Raw genomic sequence first — 19,896 nt, forward strand, 5'->3', positions numbered from 1 at the left:
CCTTAGGTTAGTGAGGTTTAAGTAGTTCTAAGTTCTAGGGGACTGATGACCATAGATGTTGAGTCCCATAGTGCTCAGAGCCATTTGAACCATTTGAACCACTTGCCGTGTAAACGAGCACGTCAGAAAGTGACGATGTGGGAAATGTGTGTAAGTGAATCCGAGCGTACAGAGACAGCTGTTGGGCAATATTGTGTAGGGAGTTGGAGGAAAGTATTTGATTTAAATTACTTGTACACAAGAGCACAGGGCGTGTAGAATATTTCTGCGACCTTCTCGCGCTGAATAAACAAAACGGCGAAGAATCACGTTAGTCTTATCTGAATGTTTTTCAGCTCTTCCATTAACGAACTTCTGGAACGATGGCTTTTTAAGTGACTGTCTTGGAAGATAAAAAATCCTCCTCCAGTCACGTCAGCGTATTACGTATTGCACAATACATATCTAAGGCTGTACGTTCATCATCTGTTCTTACATTGGTGAACTCACAATAAATTTATCAATATGCAGTACGAGACGAAGTGCGACGTTTAAGGAAATGTTATGCCTATGGTTAAAAATTAAACACGTGTGTGTCAGTTACTGTTTTATGTGTTTTATGATTAAGTTTAGTCAACTATTTTAAGATGTATCACAGTTCATTAAAGAAATATTATACATTTTTGCCACTGATAAGTCTGTGATCCTTAGAAGTGTATAATAATAAGTTAATAAATATTACTGTTTTGGATATACATGAAGACTTTTTTTTTTGTTTTTAAAAACAATAAACGGGGGTACTGGTGGAACTAACTGCTTGGGTGTTTATGTGATCTATTTCGTAAAAATTACTGAATTAGCTCTGGCTTTGAAAGTCTGTTTGTTCGTTGATCAATCACAGAAACGTCACGGCACAAGCGTCAAGAACAAAAACTCGAAATTCTTCGGACAAATTTCTATTTAGCATCTGCCTTCCCCATTACTAGACATAAGTTATCATTCCAAGTTAATTGCCATCGAACGGATTCTCCTTTGTTCTTGATGACTAACGCCGATTCTCGTGAAGGATCGCCGCTCATATTGACAAACAATTTCAGGTCTTTTCATATATTTCTATTGACACTTTACTGATATTTAACAATAATGCAGTTCCATGCTGCCATATACTGTCTTCAGTGTACTACAAGTCGTTAAGGAACCGGCCGCGGTGGTCTCGCGGTTCTAGGCGCTCAGTCCGGAACCGCGCGACTGCTACGGTCGCAGGTTCGAATCCTGCCTCGGGCATGGATGTGTGTGATGTCCTTAGGTTAGTTAGGTAAAGTAGTTCTAAGTTCTAGGGGACTGATGACCATAGATGTTAAGTCCCATAGTGCTTACAGCCATTTGAACCATTTTGAATCGTTAAGGATTTCTTGTGCTAAAGAAGGAAATTCAGATGGTTCTTTGGCGCTAAATAGGTGTTGAATACATCAAAATTTATCGATATTTTCTGCTTGAAATTATTTTTCTAAACATTTGATAAGCTTTGGTAGGTAATCTTCAAAAAAGATTTTATAGTGCTGGACAAATCAAGTTCACTAGATATTAACAACTGATGCAACAGGGCAAGGGTATCACCGATACATTATCGTTAACTGTTGAAAAGGAAAGTTGTAATGTTTTCTGAACGGTAAAATATTCTCTCTTCATTTCGAAACGCGCAAATTGCTCCCTTACATAGAAACATTTATTGTATTTGATTTTCGAAGATATCACATACATGTGCTAGGTTAGAAAAAAAAAAAAAAAAAAAAATCCATTCCCAAAAGGTATTGTATTTTTTCAAGGAAAGTGTGCATTTCTTATTCACATGTTCATCATTAAGTCAGTCAGAACTTCATGGCACGTGCCTTTCATCGGATAACGAACGCAAGTCACAAGATTTTTATTCAAGTTTTAGTACGTCCCTCCTTTTGGCAGGAGGTCTTTGGGACGACGGCCGTTTATTATTGTGAGAAAATAAAACTCCTACAGCCGTCCTTACGATTTTATTTTTATTTTGTTGCAACCAGTTTCGGCGCTTCAATGCGATATCTTCAGGCTTTAGTTGATGCGTAACGGGTTGACACGATCCCTATATACTATATCGCATCAATTGCCAGCATAACTGGATATGCAGATAATGTGTCAGCACTTTAACCATCAACTTCCAACTGACTGAATAAACATTGAATTTTTATCCGTCCTCTCTGTAAACGTCACTGTTGTCGTGATGCCTCTGTAGCACAGCTACGGCACCCCAGGAAACCCAGCGCAATTAGGGAACCATTGAATTATTACCTTTCTTAAAGAAGAGGTACCACAGCAATCAATAACCTAAGAAATCACTGAATAATATTAAGAAAAACATGATTCCTACCTGGTTTCTTCCTCCCAGAGACAAAATGAGACGAAGTGTAAGGTGCCTAAACGGAGTTCTCTTCTACGATCATTTTTATTCGATTTTTCTTCAATGAGAAAATACAGATAATGAAAACATTTATTGTGAAATGTGTTCCATAGTTCTACCATATTTGAAGAAATTCATGTTAGCAAGGAAGCTGCTTTTAGTGAATAATGCGTTGTTGTGGAGAACGTATGACAGCGGTACAGAAGGTTTTGATGAAAATTTTCTTGACCAAAGCAGCTGCTCACTTGCATACGAAGTTCTGCATTTTAGCCTATAGTACCATGATGTCTTTACTATAATCTATTTTCACATCGACCTGTAAATGGTACTTCCATTCGAAACTACTTTTTAGTAAGTCATTATTCACAAAAACCAAATTATAGTGCTAAGATGTGTTTCTCAAAATCATTTCACCTCTTTCTCATCCCATAAATTTATTACTGTTGTCGGATCGTTAAATGTGTGGAACTCAACCTCCCTCTCCCCTTTCCCCCCTACCTCCACCCTCTATCTTCCTCCTCCCTCTCTCCCCTCCACCCTCTCTCCCTCCCCCCTCTATCCCCCCTCCCTCTCCCTCCCCCACTCTATCCCTCCCTCTCTCTATCCCTCCCCCCTCTCTCCCTACCCACTCTCTCCCTACCCCCTCTCTCTCCCCTTCTCTCTCTGATAAAAATGAATTACAATTTTTGCCATTGCAGGCTCATGAACCCGACTCTCTTTCTTACTAGGCAGATGTGTTAGCCGTTACATCACCATAGCAATAAAGGCAATACAGCTGCATCAACTAAACCTACTCCAGTGGCCTCCTTAACACAAACTTCAATTCACGTCTTCTGCCTATTTTCCTGTTCTTAAATCGTCAGTATTGCTGAGGCTCTCCAGTATCAGCCTGTGTCAGTATTGTAGATGAAGTTGAGACTCATATTTCTCAAGGAAAATTTAATTATATGAAATCTATAGATCACCTAAGTCTGAGGTACAGGTAGGATTTCCCCATTAGATATAAAGCTGATGTACTATTCCAATACTGGACCGACTATGCAATACTGACGATTTAAGAAGCAGTAAATAGGCTGAAGGCGTGAACTGAAGTTTATGAAGATGGTATGTGTTCTTTCGGACATATCCGAAAGAACAGATACCATCGGTGACCACGCAGCGCTCTAGAATAAGATGATAATTAAACAAAGACGTTACGCTACCGAAAGGCGTTGATATACATCAACGGGGACAGTTGTAAATGTGTGCCCCGACCGAGACTCGAACCCGGGACCTCCTGCTTACATGGCAGACGCTCCATCCATCTTAGACAGCGAGGGCACAGAGGATAGTGCGACTGCAGGGATTTATCCCTTGCACGCTCCCCGTGGGACCCACATTCCCAACTTAATGTCGACACACTACATTCGTAGTGCCCCTATTTATTATTTATAACTGTCGTCGGATCGTTAAATGAGTGGAACTATACCTCTCTCTCTCTCTCTCTCTCTCTCTCTCTCTCTCTCTCTCTCTCTCTCTCTCTCCCTTCTCTTTCTTTCGCTCAGTGATAGAAACTGATGAAATGAATCAAAATTTGTGCCACTGCCGGATCTTGAACCCGAGTCTCTTCCTTAGTAGGCAGATGTGTTAGCCGTCACATCACCGTAGCAATAAAGGTAATACAGCTGCACCAACTAAACCTACTCCAGTGCCCTCCTTAACACAAACTTCAATTCACGTCTTCTGCCTATTTTCCCCTTCTTAAATCGTCAGTATTCAAATGGTTCAAAGGGCACTAAGCGCCAGCCGCATTCGCCGAGCGGTTCTAGGCGCTATAGTCCGGGACCGCGCGACCGGTACGGTTGCAGGTTCGAATCCTGCCTCGGGCATGGATGTGTGTCATATCCTTAGGTTGGTTAGGTTTAAGTAGTTCTAAGTTCTAGGGGACTGATGACCTCAGATGTTAAGTCCCATACTGCTTAGCGCCATTTGAACCATTTTCTGGCTCTAAGCACTATGAGACTTAACATCTGAGGTCATCAGCCCTGTACACTTACAACTACTTAAACCTAAGTAACCTAAGGACATCCCACACATCCATGATCGAGGCAGGATTCGGACCTGCGACCGTAGAAGCAGTGCGGTTCAGGACTGTAGCGCCTAAAACCGCTCGGCCACAACGGTCGAATCGTCAGTATTGCCGAGGCTTTCCGGTATCAGTTTCTGTCAATACTGTACATGAAGTTGAGACACATATTTCTCAAGGAAAATTTAATTATATAAGATCTATAGATCACCTACGTCTGAGGTGCAGGCAGGGTTTTCCTATTAGATATAAAGCTGATGTAGTATTCCAATAGCCGGCCGGTGTGGCCGAGCGGTTCTAGGCGCTTCAGTCTGGAACCGCGCGACCGCAACGGTCGCGGGTTCGAATCGTGTGTCGGACATGGATGTATGTGAGGTCCTTAGGTTAGTTAGGTTTAAAGAGTTCTAAGTTCCACGGGGCTGGTGACCTCAGATGTTAAGTCTTATAGTGCTGAGAGCCATTCGAACCATTTGGACCTGGAAGAAACCATATTGCGGAGACATGGCTTAGCCACAGTCTCGGTCCGGCACACAGTTTTAATCTTGCAGGAAGTTTTAGTTTTTAATAAATCATTATTCACAAAAATCAAATTATGGTGCTACCGTGTGTTTCCCACAATCATTTCACCTCTTTCTTATCCAATAGATTTATTACTGTTGTCGGATCGTTAAATCTGTGGAACTATACCTCTCTCTCTCTCTCTCTCTCTCTCTCTCTCTCTCTCTCTCTCTCTCTCTCTCTCTCTCTCTCTTCTTTCGCTCAATGATAGAAACTGATGAAATGAATTAAAATTTGTGCCACTGCAGGGTCTTGAATCCGAGTCTCTTCCTTACTATGCAGATGTTTGAGCCGTTACATCACCGTAGCAATAAAGGTAATGCCAGCTGCACCGACCAAACCTAGTCCAGTGCCCTCCTTAACACAAACTTCAATTCACGTCTTCTGCCTATTTTCCCCTTCTTAAATCGTCAGTATTGCCGAGGCTCTCTGGTAACAGCTTCTGTCAATATTGTAGATGAAGTTGAGACTCGTATTTCTCAAGGAAAATTTAATTATATAAAATCTATAGATCACCTAGGTCTGAGGTACAGGCAGGATTTCCCCATTTGATATAAAGCTGTTGTACTATTCAAATTGTCTGCATCTCGTTGTCTTGCGGTGGCGTTCTCGCTTACCGCGCATCGGGTCCCGGGTTCTGTTCCCGGCGGGGTTAGGGATTTTCCCTGCCTAGAGATGACTGGGTGTTGTGTCGTCTTCATCATCATTCATTCCCATTACGGTATGAGGAACGCAATGGAAAACCAGCTCCGCTAGGACCTTGCCCAGTCAGCGGTGCGAGTCTCTCCCGGCGGAGGTTCGAGTCCTCCCTCGGGCATGGGTGTGTGTGTTTGTTGTTAGGATAATTTAGGTTAAGTAGTGTGTAAGCTTAGGGACTGATGATCTTAGCAGTTAAGTTCTGTTGTGGTTGGCAGGAGAGCCAACACCGTGTTACTAGAGGAGGCCGAAATGCACGCGTTTTAGCTCACGCAGGCTGGCGTGAGGTCTGGAGCAGGACAAGGAAATTAGAATTTAGAAAAACGGACGTAACTGGTGGAATACTTAATTTTAATCCATTAATGATGAACGTCGCTCTTGACGGTACATGATTCACAATATTATCTGTTCAGAATAGTAACTGGATATGGCGCCTTGCTAGGTCGTAGCATATGACGTAGCAGAAGGCTATGCTAAACTATCGTCTCGGCAAATGAGAGCGTATTTTGCCAGTGAACCATCGCTAGCAAAGTCGGCTGTACAACTGGGGCGAGTGCTAGGAAGTCTCTCTAGACCTGCCGTGTGGCGGCGCTCGGTCTGCAATCACTGATAGTGGCGACACGCGGGTCCGTCGTATGCTAACGGACAGCGGCCGATTTAAAGGCTACCACCTAGCAAGTGTGGTGTCTGGCGGTGACACCACAAGTTGCATAAGATATCACACATTTGGACACTTTTTGGTGCGGGTCTCCCGCATCGTCCCCTATACTCCCCGGAGTATGGGACCTCATCATCACTATTCCAATACCGGAGCGACTCGGCGACGATTTAAGAAGGGGAGGGGGGGCATTGGACTAGTGCAGTACATGCGGTTATGTTACCTATGCAGCTACGGTGTAGTGGCCAGTACATCAACCTAGTAAGCGGGAGGCCATGGAATCAAGTCCTGCCCAAGTCACAAAATGTAATTCATTTGCTCACCTTCTTATCATTATCGTAGATAAGATGAGACTCATATGTCTCGAGGACTGGGGCGCCGCGCGGGATTAGCCGAGCGGTCTGGGGCGCAGCAGTCATGGACTGTGCGGCTGGCTCCCGGCGGAGGTTCGAGTCCTCCCTCGGGCATGGGTGTGTGTGTTTGTCCTTAGGATAATTTAGGTTAAGTAGTGTGTAAGCTTAGGGACTGATGACCTTAGCAGTTAAGTCCCTTGAGATTTCACACACATCTGAACATTTTTTTTGTCTCGAGGTAAATTTAATTTGTGAGATGTATACATTTTAAGCTGTCGCTGCCTAGCCGTGTAACGCGGGCGTGCGCTGTGTGCAGATGGGAAGCTACACATGTTGCCGACTGGCGAGCTGCTGGTGCGCCACGCGGACGACAGCGACCGCTACCGCTGGTACCAGTGCCGCGCCGTCAACAGGCTCACGGGGCTCACCACGCTCAGCGCCGGCCGCGCCAAGTTCTCCGTCACCGGTGAGCGCCCTACTTACTCTTCACTCTGAACACGGATATTCTGTCTCGCATCTCTCGTGATAAGCTAAATCGAGTGCCACACAGCAACTCCAACATAATCCATTCATTGACACACGGTCACACGCCTACGAAACGATTTACGAGGTTTGGTGTGCGTGCTGTAAGACCTTCTGTACACACGCCATCACATTATTTGACTTGTCGGTCTAACGAAGTAGGCGGGTGTCAGCAATATGTCTCGTGGTCTTATTGTGGCGTGTTTATCTTCTGCCGTTAGGTCAGACGATAGAAATGCCACTTGCACATTGGAGTAGCAGATTGACGGTGACCGACTTTAAACAGAACTTGAATAATTTTCACACACATTTATTAAAATAATAACAAGCATAAACATTAATTAACTTGATTCTGGATGCTATTTACGATTGCCAATCTGAAGTTCCTTTGGTCTTGGTACACTAATCTTATTCTCACATATCTCTGATACTTGACAAAATGTCTATACATTTATTTTCATGGCTATGGACAGGCACATGATAATCTTATTAGGCGCAGACTGAAACTGGACTATAGACTGGTACAGACTAATGTAGACTGGTACAGACTGACTAATCGGAGGTCTGTACACTCGTTATAATACCTCGCGCGTTAATGCATCACTGCGCAAGTGTGATCCGCGAGGAGAAAAGGTTCTATGTTAGCAGCAATTGCATTGGTTGCGTTACATATTAATACGTGGATAGGCGGAAGCAGAATTTGGTCCGTCTCTAAGACAGTGCCATCTCGTAGTGCGGAGACGGACGAGTGCTGCGTCTGAGCTGTTGAGCTTAGCAGGGCGCGCTCTATTGGGAAAGTTGTGTACGCGCTGACTACGCGGAACTATGTACACAACACACCCAATCAGATTATTTGACTTGTCGCTCTAATGAAGTAGGCGAGTGTCAGCAATATGTCTCGTGGTCTTATTGGGGCGTGTTTATCTTCTGCCGTTAGGTAAGACGATAGAAATGCCACTTGCACATTGGAGTAGCAGATTGACAGTGACCACCTTTAAACAGAACTTGATTAATTTTCACACACATTTATTAAAATAATAACAAGCATAAACACTACTTAACTTGATTCAGGATGCTATTTGCAATTGACAATCTGAAGTTCCTTTGGTCTTGGTACGTTAATCTTATTCTCACATATGTCTGATACTTGACAAAGTGTCTATACATTTATCTTCATGGCTACGTACATGAATATGATAATCATCTTAGGCGCAGACTGAAACTTGACTATAGACTGGTACAGACAAATGCAGACTCATGCAGACTGGTACAGGCTGGCGCAGACTGACTAATCGGAGGTCTGTACACTTGTTGTAATACCTCGCGCGTTAATGTATCACTGCGCAAGTGTGATCCGCGAGGAGAAAAGGTTCTACGTTAGCACCAATCTCATTGGTTGCGTTACATATTAATACGTGGATAGGCGGAAGCAGAATTTGGTCCGTCTCTAAGACAGCGCCATCTCGTGGTGCGGAGACGGACGAGTGCTGCGCCTGAGCTGTTGTGCTTAGCGGGGCGCGCTCTATTGGAAAAGTTGTGTATGTGCTGACTGTGTGGAAATATGTACAGAACACGAGGGTTGTTCAGAAAGTAAGTTCCGATCGCTCGCGAAATGGAAAGCACAGTGCAAACCAGAAACGTTTTATTTGCAACAGTTAGGTACACCTTCCACTTTCTTCTCTACATAGTCTCCGCTCCAACCCCGAGTGTTATCGTAATGTTGTATCAACTTACCAGTATCCTCGTCATAGAAAGCAGCCGCCTGTGCTTTAGGGGTCAGCGAGGTCATCGGTCTCATCGGATTAGGGAAGGAAGTCGGCCGTGCCCTTTCAAAGGAACCATCCCAGCATTTGCCCCGAACGATTTAGGGAAATCACGGAAAACGTAAATCAGGATGGCCGGATGCGGGATTGTACCGTCGTCCTCCCGAATGCGAGTCCAGTGTCTAACCACTGCCCTGTGCTTTAGGCCAGCTCGTTTTCTGTGGAAAAAATTTTGTCTTCATAGCCTGCAGTTCTTGTGAGCAGAGATGAGACGCAGGTGGAGCGAATTACGGACTGTATTGTGGGTGGTCAAACTCTTCTCTCCGGAAACGCTGCAGGAGCGTCTTCAACGCGCCTGCACTGCGCGGCCAATAATTGGCATGAAGAAGGAACTGCTCGACAGTTGTGTTATGTGGGCTGCATGACACAGGCGAAATCTCTAACCAGGCCCTCCTACTTGGCGGGAGACGCTATGCCTACGCATTTTTACGCGCTCACTGTTGACTCAGACTGGAAAGAGCGACGCGACACGATCGACGGGCATACTAGTGACACTGCCCAACACATCTGTGCAAAGCTTTCCCGGATTTTTCCAGTGGTTTCCATTTCGCGACCAATCAGAACTTACTTTCTGGACAACCCTCGTATTATCTCGCTATTTGTTGTTTATTTAAATCAACCATAAGACAGCAAATGGAGAACAGCTCTCATCGGCCAGCAATCTGCAGAACTCTGTTTTAAACTGTATTAAAAGGGTTTAAAGTAATCTATCAAAATATAAAAAAACATACCCATATGTCCATAAATACACTCCTGGAAATGGAAAAAAGAACACATTGACACCGGTGTGTCAGACCCATCATACTTGCTCCGGACACTGCGAGAGGGCTGTACAAGCAATGATCACACGCACGGCACAGCGGACACACCAGGAACCGCGGTGTTGGCCGTCGAATGGCGCTAGCTGCGCAGCAATTGTGCACCGCCGCCGTCAGTGTCAGCCAATTTGCCGTGGCATACGGAGCTCCATCGCAGTCTTTAACACTGGTAGCATGCCGCGACAGCGTGGACGTGAACCTAATGTGCAGTTGACGGACTTTGAGCGAGGGCGTATAGTGGGCATGCGGGAGGCCGGGTGGACGTACCGCCGAATTGCTCAACACGTGGGGCGTGAAGTCTCCACAGTACATCGATGTTGTCGCCAGTGGTCGGCGGAAGGTGCACGTGCCCGTCGACCTGGAACCTGACCGCAGCGACGCACGGATGCACGCCAAGACCGTAGGATCCTACGCAGTGCCGTAGGGGACCGCACCGCCACTTCCCAGAAAATTAGGGACACTGTTTTGCTCTTGGGGTATCGGCGAGGACCATTCGCAACCGTCTCCATGAAGCTGGGCTACGGTCCCGCACACCGTTAGGCCGACTTTCGCTCACGCCCCAACATCGTGCAGCCCGCCTCCAGTGGTGTCGCGACAGGCGTGAATGGAGGGACGAATGGAGACGTGTCGTCTTCAGCGATGAGTCGCTTCTGCCTTGGTGCCAATGATGGTCGTATGCGTGTTTGGCACCGTGCAGGTGAGCGCCACAATCAGGACTGCATACGACCGAGGCACATAGGGCCAACATCCGGCATCATGGTGTGGGGAGCGATCTCCTACACTGGCTGTACACCTCTGGTGATTGTCGAGGGGACACTGAATAGTGCACGGTACATCCAAACAGTCATCGAACCCATCGTTCTACCATTCCTAGACCGGCAAGGGAACTTGCTGTTCCAACAGGACAATGCACGTCCGCATGTATCCCGTGCCACCCAACGTGCTCTAGAAGGTGTAAGTCAACTACCCTGGCCAGCAAGATCTCCGGATCTGTCCCCCATTGAGCATGTTTGGGACAGGATGAAGCGTCGTCTCACGCGGTCTGCACGTCCAGCAAGAACGCTGGTCCAACTGAGGCGCCAGGTGGAAATGACATGGCAAGCCGTTTCACAGGACTACATCCAGTATCTCTACGATCGTCTCCATGGGAGAATAGCAGCCTGCATTACTGCGAAAGGTGGATATACACTGTACTAGTGCCGACATTGTGCATGCTCTGTTGCCTGTGTCTATGTGCCTGTGGTTCTGTCAGTGTGATCATGTGATGTATCTGACCCCAGGAATGTGTCAATAAAGTTTCCCCTTCCTGGGACAATGAATTCACGGTGTTCTTATTTCAATTTCGAGGAGTGTATTATAAAAATGTATGTGTGTATGTTCACATCTCTTCTTAAACCACTGCTACAATTTCAACCAAACTTGGTACACGTATCACTTACTGTATGGAAAGAATCACTGTGGGGGCAGGAACGTAATACTTATCAAAGGAGTGGCACTGTGGGTGAAAAAGGTGTGTATCCAACGATGCGCTAGTACCCATACATTATTCATCCAGTGTGTGAGAATGAGAGTACTTAGTGACTTTCCACAAAAATAACACACAATTTCACACCTTTGCGAACCTTTTTCTCGCTGACAACTCCCGAAAATGACGAAAGGAAGAAAATATATGAAGATGGGAAAAGGAGGAGACGGACGAAAACAGGGGAGAGAAGGGGATGGACAGAGAAAGTGCAAGAGATGGACAGATACCACTGGTGATCTTGCAGCTCTCGAATAATGAAATCAGTCCTTTAGCTGTTTACAGGCTTTGATAACTATCGACGGAGACAGTTGAAAATGTGTGGCCCGACCGGGTCTCGAACCCGGGATCTCCTACTCACATGGCAGACGCTCTATCCGTCTGAGCCACCGAGGATAGTGCGACTGCACGGACTTATCTCTGCCACGCTCCCTGTAAGACCCACATTCCCAACTTACTGTCCACACACTACATTTGTAGTGACCCTGAGCACTATGCTCTTTACTCGCGGCAGTCATTCTATCGATTCCCGTAAGATTTCGGGCAATGTGAGTGCATTCGCACTGAAGAAGATCATTGGCCGGTAATCCTTATCTATATGAAGATGGTATCTGTTCCTTCGGACATGTCTGCCATGTAAGCAGGAGATCCCGAGTTCGAGTTCCACTTAGAGCAAACATTTTCAACTGTCTCCGTTGATATTTATCAAAGCCTGTAAGCAGCTAAAGGTCTGACATCATTGTGATTTCAAAGGAAGTAAAGGTTTATCGCTTAGTACATTTTCGGTGTTCGTGCACTAAAACTGCCTCATCAGCCATGACGTCTGAATTTTTCACTTCTTTTCTAAAATTTACAGTATTGGACTCACATTTTGCAGAGAGTATTTATCAATACAGTTGAATGTACCTGCAAAATTAGACCATTACACGCCACACAGTTCAGCAGATCTGAAGTCAAAAACATTGATTGCGTGAAACCGAGACTGCAGGCTGAAATTCGCTAGAGATACGCACGAACTATGGTAGAAATATGTGTGAAATATTTTAAATGTATGTGAAATATATTTTAGTACTTTAGTACGCGATTAAAGCCACGGGTGAAAAGCTCGTTCTAAACCCCTGGATCAATTTCAGCTAAACTTCGTACATATACTACTTACCATCTGTAAAGAAATACTGTAGTGTAAGAACCTACAACCTCCTATTGGGGTGCAGATGATAACGTGGAGAACGAAGTTAGGAGGACGAGATGGACACAGATGGGGGGGGGGGGGGAGGGAGTAGATGAGCAGAGAGATTGGGATGGGGAAATAGACTGAAAGCGAAGAAAAGGAGAGGGACAGACAGAGGAGAGAAGAGGGAATGGGCAGAGAAAGGAAAGAGGAGGAGATGGAGAGAGAGAGAGAGAGAGAGAGAGAGAGAGAGGAGGAGGAGGAAATGGAGAGAAAAAGGACAGAGAGAGAGGGAGGAGGAGATGGAGAGAGAGGGGAAGGAGAAAACGAGGAAATGGACACAGAAAGGAAAGAGGAAGAGACGGTCAGAGACAGTGGAGATAAGGAAATGGACAGAGAAAGCGATGGACACGGAGCATGGGGGCAGGAAATGGGTAGAGAAGAGAAGGACTTAAAGAGGGCGAGGGAGGTAGAAGGGGAGGGGGAGGTTGCTTTGAGGAAGGTGAGGAAATGGACAGAGGAGGAAGGAGCAGATGGACAGAGGGCAAGGAGCAGATTGACAGAGAAAGGAAAGAGGAACAGACCGACAGAGAGAAGTAACAGAAGTAGAGGGACTAACAGAAGATTGTGCATACCTGGGCAACGTAGGGTACTCACCTACTGTAGTAGTTATATAAAACAGCAAACATATTTCGCGAAATTCTAACAAATACTATATTTGAAATGAAGTTTGTAGGTGACATGCCTCAGATATTAAAAATAAAAACTGGAGTTAGACAAGTGGCTGCCTTATTATTTTTTCTATTTAACTGTATATTTGAAACAAAAAGTAAGGCTATGGGATTTAGAGTTGAAAAATCAGACAATTGAACCAGTAATTCGGAGAAGGAAATAAGACAGAAATAAGGTAAACTGCCTTGCTTTTGCAGACGACTTTGCAATGCTCTCGTGAATCTGACAGAAGCAGAAACTCAAATAAATCTTCTAGAAAGAAAAGCGAATTGCACTCGTCAAAGAATTTGTGCTGAAAAAAGTATTAGCGACAAGTATAAAAATGCATCAAAATACATAGAAACACAAATAGGTCAGGTAGAGCAAGTTAGTAAATTTAAATGTCCTGGGAAAATTATATAGCAGAATGAACTAGAAAAAATGGTAGTTGATGTGAAAGTTAGTGAAATGGAAAGGGCATATCGTCTGATAAAAATTATCTACAACAATAAATGCATATCTAGAAAAACAAAACTAAAACACTATACTACTCTGGTAAGAACAGAAGGTTTATACACATTCTAATGATTAACGATGTACTACAAACAGAAAAGAATAAAGATACTTGAAAAACGGATGATTAGAAAAATAATATGTGCAATGCAAAGTACAGTTGGTTGAAAAACGAGATGTAATGAGGATACGCCCAAAATATGGAGAAGATATCAGAAGTATTGGGAAAGCGAAAGAATGATTACAGGCAAACAGAATAAATGATCCTGTATTTCTGTGCACAGAAGACAACAGCAGCGTGGATTACATAGATAAGAAATTAACCAGAATGAAAAACACCAAGGAATCGGAAATAACGAAAAAATTAATTTTAGAAGGTTTTCAAAACACAAGAAGTAAGCAGCAGGAACAACATTTACGCAATAAGCTAAATGAGATCATGGAAAGGCGATGGAGTAATGGGAAAAAAATGGAAGATTACAAAGAAAACAGACGAACTAAAATTGTTACGTGATCCTAGTTGGTCAATATGAAGGTAAGATAGAAGTGGCAATGCCTATGGTGGCGCCGTTCATAACAATACAGTGCGGTACTGGTGGTGGTGGTTAGTGTTTAACGTCCCGTCGACAACTAGGTCATTAGAGACGGGGCGCAAGCTCGGGTTAGGGAAGGATTGGGAAGGAAATCGGCCGTGCCCTTTCGAAGGAACCACCCCTGCATTTGCCTGAAACGATTTAGGGAAATCACGGAAAACCTAAATCAGGATGGCTGGAGACGGGATTGAACCGTCGTCCTCCCGAATGCGAGTCCAGTGTGCTAACCACTGCGACAGTGCGGTACTAACATGATGAAAGATTATTGCTCCTCGTACTATTTCATGTGTCGTTGGATGGTCTCGTGCGATGCGATGTCTGTTAAATAACGAGACTCTGGTGGTGTTCTTGTCAGAGTGTCACAAAGGGAGCTGGGTTTAGTTGTTATGAGGGCTGTAGTTTACGAATTGAGAGAGGGAATGTGGAAAACCGAGTACTGATTTTTGGAGGTAACAATAAATTGACAGTCTGTTACTGATAAGAGAGAGAAACTTCTTTATGCATGAATTTCCTAACCAGGAAATGGGTGATGATTAAAGTTACCTTGGGAGAAAATATGGAGATGAAGGGAAGAAGGTAAATTAATATGTTGGTAGATGAGGGACATTGGTCCAGTTTGAGTGAGTGGGGACATGATGGAACTTTGATGCTCAAGTCTGCTGGATGTACTGTATTTCGAAGGAGTGGTGCGAACTGAAGCAGCTGGTGAAGGATGCATATGATATGGGATAGTTGGAGATGGTGAGTATTACGATTGTCATCTTGTGAGGAGTGACTGAATCTGAGGTGAGTGAAAATCAAAGCAACGTTTGAAACATGGTAATGGCTTCTATAAGGCTAGTATAAGTTTAACTTACGATGGAAAGGTCGAATCCATATATTAGGGCTGCTAGTAATTTTCGTCTTTTTTCGTCTTTGTATTGGACAGTTATTAAGTAGGGTACCCAAATTAGACCAGCGTCAAAAGTTATTTACAGGAATTTTAGGATTTTAGAAAGCTAAAGGGGATGGTTATACCTGATGATGTGGTAACTTTGGAGGTAGAATCGGTGGCAGATTCACCCTGTGCCTGAGCTAAGTGAAGATTTCTTCACTTGTCGAGAAAAACAAATCAGTTAACCACACAAACGATAAAATCAAGCAACACAGTCGCCTCGTACATGGATGACTGTCATGGCTTGAAATCTTACAGGGATACATAATTCATTTAGGCTATTACGTAATCATTATCTACTGTCTACTAAGGATTTTAGGAAATGTCTAGATCCACTATCGATCTTGCGATTATCTGAGACCGACTAATACGAGGTGATGGTCAGCTACGGCAAGAACAGAAAACGAGGAGCCTGAAGAGGCAGTTCGAATCGGTTGGTTGGATGATGTAGACGCTGATCTGTGCTAGCACCCACAAGTGTGTTTAGCATGGCACGTGTCCGGACAAGCCGAGGAGACTTGTGTAAAGTTAGTTTGAAGGAGTCGCGACTTTCGGAGAGTGATCAGTCTTTATGACTAGGGAACAGTAAACTGAATCTTTACTCAGTAACAGTGCTTCTTTTTGTCGTGGAAAGTACTGGACTGATTCAGGCTTCAGTTTGGTAGGTGCTAACGGAGTCGGATGTCGATTTTTTGGTTAATTATACTTACGAGACAAAACTACCAGACTGATGGAATAAAGAAAACATCTGTGTTCTAAAGGCTCAATACAATTCTGTTTTATAGTTTTAAATAGAATGCAGGAAAGTATCACATTTTAGGACGTCTTGCAGTACGCTTAAATGCTTCCACTGTTCAGCGGACTGGTGCAACGGACAATCGGAGAAGTTGTCGGCACTCTTCTAACCGAGTGCTATCACCGCCAACGAGTGCGACAGACAGTACCACAGAGGAAGACACACAGTACGCCAAGTGAGCGGCCATCGGATCTACAGGTGGAATGGCTGAATACTGGACAACAGAGGCTACTTCGAACTCAGTTCTAGACACAGTGCAGTTAGACACGTCTGACAGACAATTCGCAGCGAACGCAATGTTACAGAGCGTGCAATAATCAGCGCTGTATCACTTTTAACAGCTCGCGCAATGGCTGGCTCTTCCATACTTCAGAAATACTAACAAGGAAGAAACGTCACAGGGGACACTAATTTCTCTGCGGAGTGTTCTTCCGGCCGAGACATCCGAACACGCCCCACGATTCGCCTCAAAGCTTAGGATTGTCCCTCTCCATTCCTACTAATCTCCAAAGAAGTTCTCTCACGGTTTTGTGGAACTAGAAATTCAAAGATAATGGGAACAGAATTTGAGCGATAAGGACAGGCACTAATGACTAGTTAAAACTTTCATTTCATCATGAACGATTAAATATTTTATAAGCTGTGCTTCCGTCATGCTCAAAATAACTCTCTGCGATGACAGAGGAAAACTGAAATTTGGAAAATTGGGTAACTTCGCAAAGGTCCCACTGAAAATTTGAGAACCAAGGCAGTACACGAAACTGTGGGGATATATAAAGTCTCAAGAATCGAACAGGGCGACTGTGTCAAAAACCCATTTGAAAAAGTCCTACTCGGTAAAGGATAGAGGAACTATATCTTACCCTAATTCAGCTTTGAGCAGAATGTCTAAGATATTACTGTGATATACAGTGATGAGCCGAAACATTATATCCACTTGTGACTGCGCAGGCTTCCCTAGTGTAATAATTCTTGGTATAATTCTTGTTAATTTCCTCGGGTTTTCTGCTTGATCCTAAAATCAACTTGACTCGATATTTCTGAGATCTACATGTCCACCATATTCGGGAGAGACGCTGTTGCTGCTGCGTTCCGTAGAAAACTGATACCAAGATTGGAAACTGTCGTATTGTAGAACCCCCGTATCGTACACGGTGCATGCGCCTCCCACCACGTGTGCTGCATCCAAGACTGAGCAACTTGCACCCTTTCTGTGTTTAAGGAAAATGGATGCTCAGAGAAACAGGTTGGTCGTACTATGGAGTTTGGACCATCCCCCAAAGGTGCATGAATCGGAACATAGATCCGTCCCCTTTATGCTGGGAGACTTTCCTTTACGACTGAAAGAATCTGAAGGAGGTTTGACATTAAGAGTGTTCCATTCACTTGCCAAGATTAGGGCTCTATTCGACTCTGACAAGCGTGATTTGACATACACAAAATTCTGTTTCGCTGTGGGAAGTCTTACATCGACCGATCGATTCGCATAGTTCTGACCAACATTCCCGTCACAATAGGCTACAACAGCCTGAAAAATTGGCGGTAGCGGAAAATTCTTTAAACGAGGGGCTCGGGACGAAATTTGACGAGCCCTGATAACGCTACGTCCATTTTATGTGACAGTGTTTATAAGGAGGCAACTGAAATTTGGTCTGAGACACTTTGATTTATAGAGACAAGGATTTTCCTCTAAGCAGGACGTGGAACACTACGAACTCACACAAAAAACGTACTTTGGTCATGTCGATTTTAGTATCCTGCAAGACACCCCAGGAGCCTACATATTGTAACTACTCGCTTAACAACATGCTACGCTCCTTTGGAATTAATACGGCAGAGATTCTGCGTGTCATGGATTCTATATTGGTAGATTTCCGGAGGTATGTGATCCAGATGTCTACACACAGTTCACACAATTCCATTAAATTACGGGCTGGTTCTTTCTGGGCACGGAGAGGTGGCCTGATAGTGTCCCAAAATTGTTCCACCGAGTTCAGATCAGTCAAATTTGGTGCCCAAAGCACCTGCGTGTGTCCACTATCATGCTCCTCAAACCAACTTAATGCGATTTTGGTCTTGTGAAACGAACAGTTATCCTGATGAAAGATATCATCACCGATGTATTGGTCTAAATAATGTTTCTCTCGCACCTCTGATAGAACGTGAACTTAATTTTCACAACTAAATGAACTTCTGTTTGTGAGTGGTTCCACGTGGTACCGGGCTGTGCTTCTTGCAGCTTATGGTGTTCAGCAAACCCCAAAGGTGCCTCTTCTACGATACAAATTAATTCAATAGCGGATTGTAGCGGTTCCGATTATTTGCGTGTGCAGTTTTTCGGAACTAAGCAAGCTTTCTTTGCGACTGATTCCAAGTGGTGCTAGACAGTGTTACATGTAGCTCGTGATGTTAAATACGAGGGTTCGGACTTAAATAGTGGCAACTATTTATTCATAACCGATACAAAAGAGTTACAAGTTTGCATCTGTTACTGTCGTTCAAAGTAGTCATCAGCGCTGTGTTCAAGCCGTCCCAGCGATGAGGAAGGCGTAGTATACCTTTTGCAGAGCCTGTTCTGTTGATGGTGCGAATGGAGCAGTCTATTGCCTGTCGAATCTCTGGAACAGTTCTGAAGCGAATGCCACGAAGTGGTTCCTCCATCTTAGGAATCAAATCAAAGTCACAAGGACTTAAGACCGGAGAGTATGGTACTTCCCAGACCCATCGACCGAACAGAGCAGCCACAGCTTACGCTGTATGCGCCCGCGCTTTGTCGTGCAAAATAATGGATGAATGCGCAGAAAGTGTCGCCCTTCGTTTCGCAAAGCTGGTCGCAGGTGATGCTCTAAAAACGAATAGTAATGCTGTGCGTTGACGATCTGCCGTGGAGTAACGTAATGCGTTAGGATAATTCCATCACAGTCGTACACGAGAATCACCATAACTTTCACCATACTGGGGCTCTGACACACTTTCGACTTTCGTGGCGACCCATAATGACACCATTCGTTGGATTGGCGTTTCAGTTTTGGCTTCGTGGTATTCGCTTCAGAACTGTTCCAGAGATTCGACAGGCAATAGACAGCTCCATTCGCACCATCAACACAACAGGCTCGCTAACGGTATACTACGCCGTCCACATCGCTGGCAGCGGGTTCTACACAACGCTGGTGACTACTTTGAAGGACAGTAACAGGTGCAAACATGTAACTCTTTTGTATCGGGCCGGCCGATGTGGCCGAGCGGTTCTAGGCGCGTCTGTCTGGAACCGCGCAACCGCTACGGTCGCAGTTTCGAATCCTGCCTCGGGCATGGATGTGTGTGATGTCCTTAGGTTAGTTAGGTTTAAGTAGTTCTAAGTTCTAGGCAACTGATGACCTCAGATGTTAAGTCCCATAGTGCTCAGAGCCATTTGAACCTTTTTTTATCGTTTGTGAATAAATAGTTGCCACTGTTTACGTTCGAACCCTCGCAGATCCACAGCAGCATCCTCTTCTTAATTTAAAATAAACTCTGATCTAATTTCATTCCTGTAATTTTTCCGTGTGTAGTTTCTCAATGTTTTCCGAGTTTTCTTTGGCAACCGACACACATGGTACGAGGTGGACCTGAAAATCCTGAGAATGGTGCATGGCCCTTGGATAAAACGTCACTGCGATCTTTCTATTTTAAAATTTCTTTCAGTATTTGTAATGGGAACTGACGCAACTTCACTGGTGTTCCATTATGAGCTCATCCACGTGGGGTACTTATGCA

General features: G+C 44.5%; 1 protein-coding gene across 1 annotated transcript in view; it reads left to right on the forward strand.

Annotated features, from left to right (window-relative positions):
• LOC126297767 (Down syndrome cell adhesion molecule-like protein Dscam2) overlaps positions 1–19,896 on the forward strand; it is a 1,507,668-nt gene that overhangs the window by 749,897 nt on the left and 737,875 nt on the right. The window contains exon 4 of the mRNA XM_049988942.1: positions 7,054–7,203. Coding sequence (XP_049844899.1) covers positions 7,054–7,203 — 150 coding nt within the window. The remainder of the gene's footprint in view (positions 1–7,053; positions 7,204–19,896) is intronic.

This window comes from Schistocerca gregaria, chromosome X, assembly GCF_023897955.1.
Source record: "Schistocerca gregaria isolate iqSchGreg1 chromosome X, iqSchGreg1.2, whole genome shotgun sequence".
Classification (NCBI taxonomy): domain Eukaryota; kingdom Metazoa; phylum Arthropoda; class Insecta; order Orthoptera; family Acrididae; genus Schistocerca; species Schistocerca gregaria.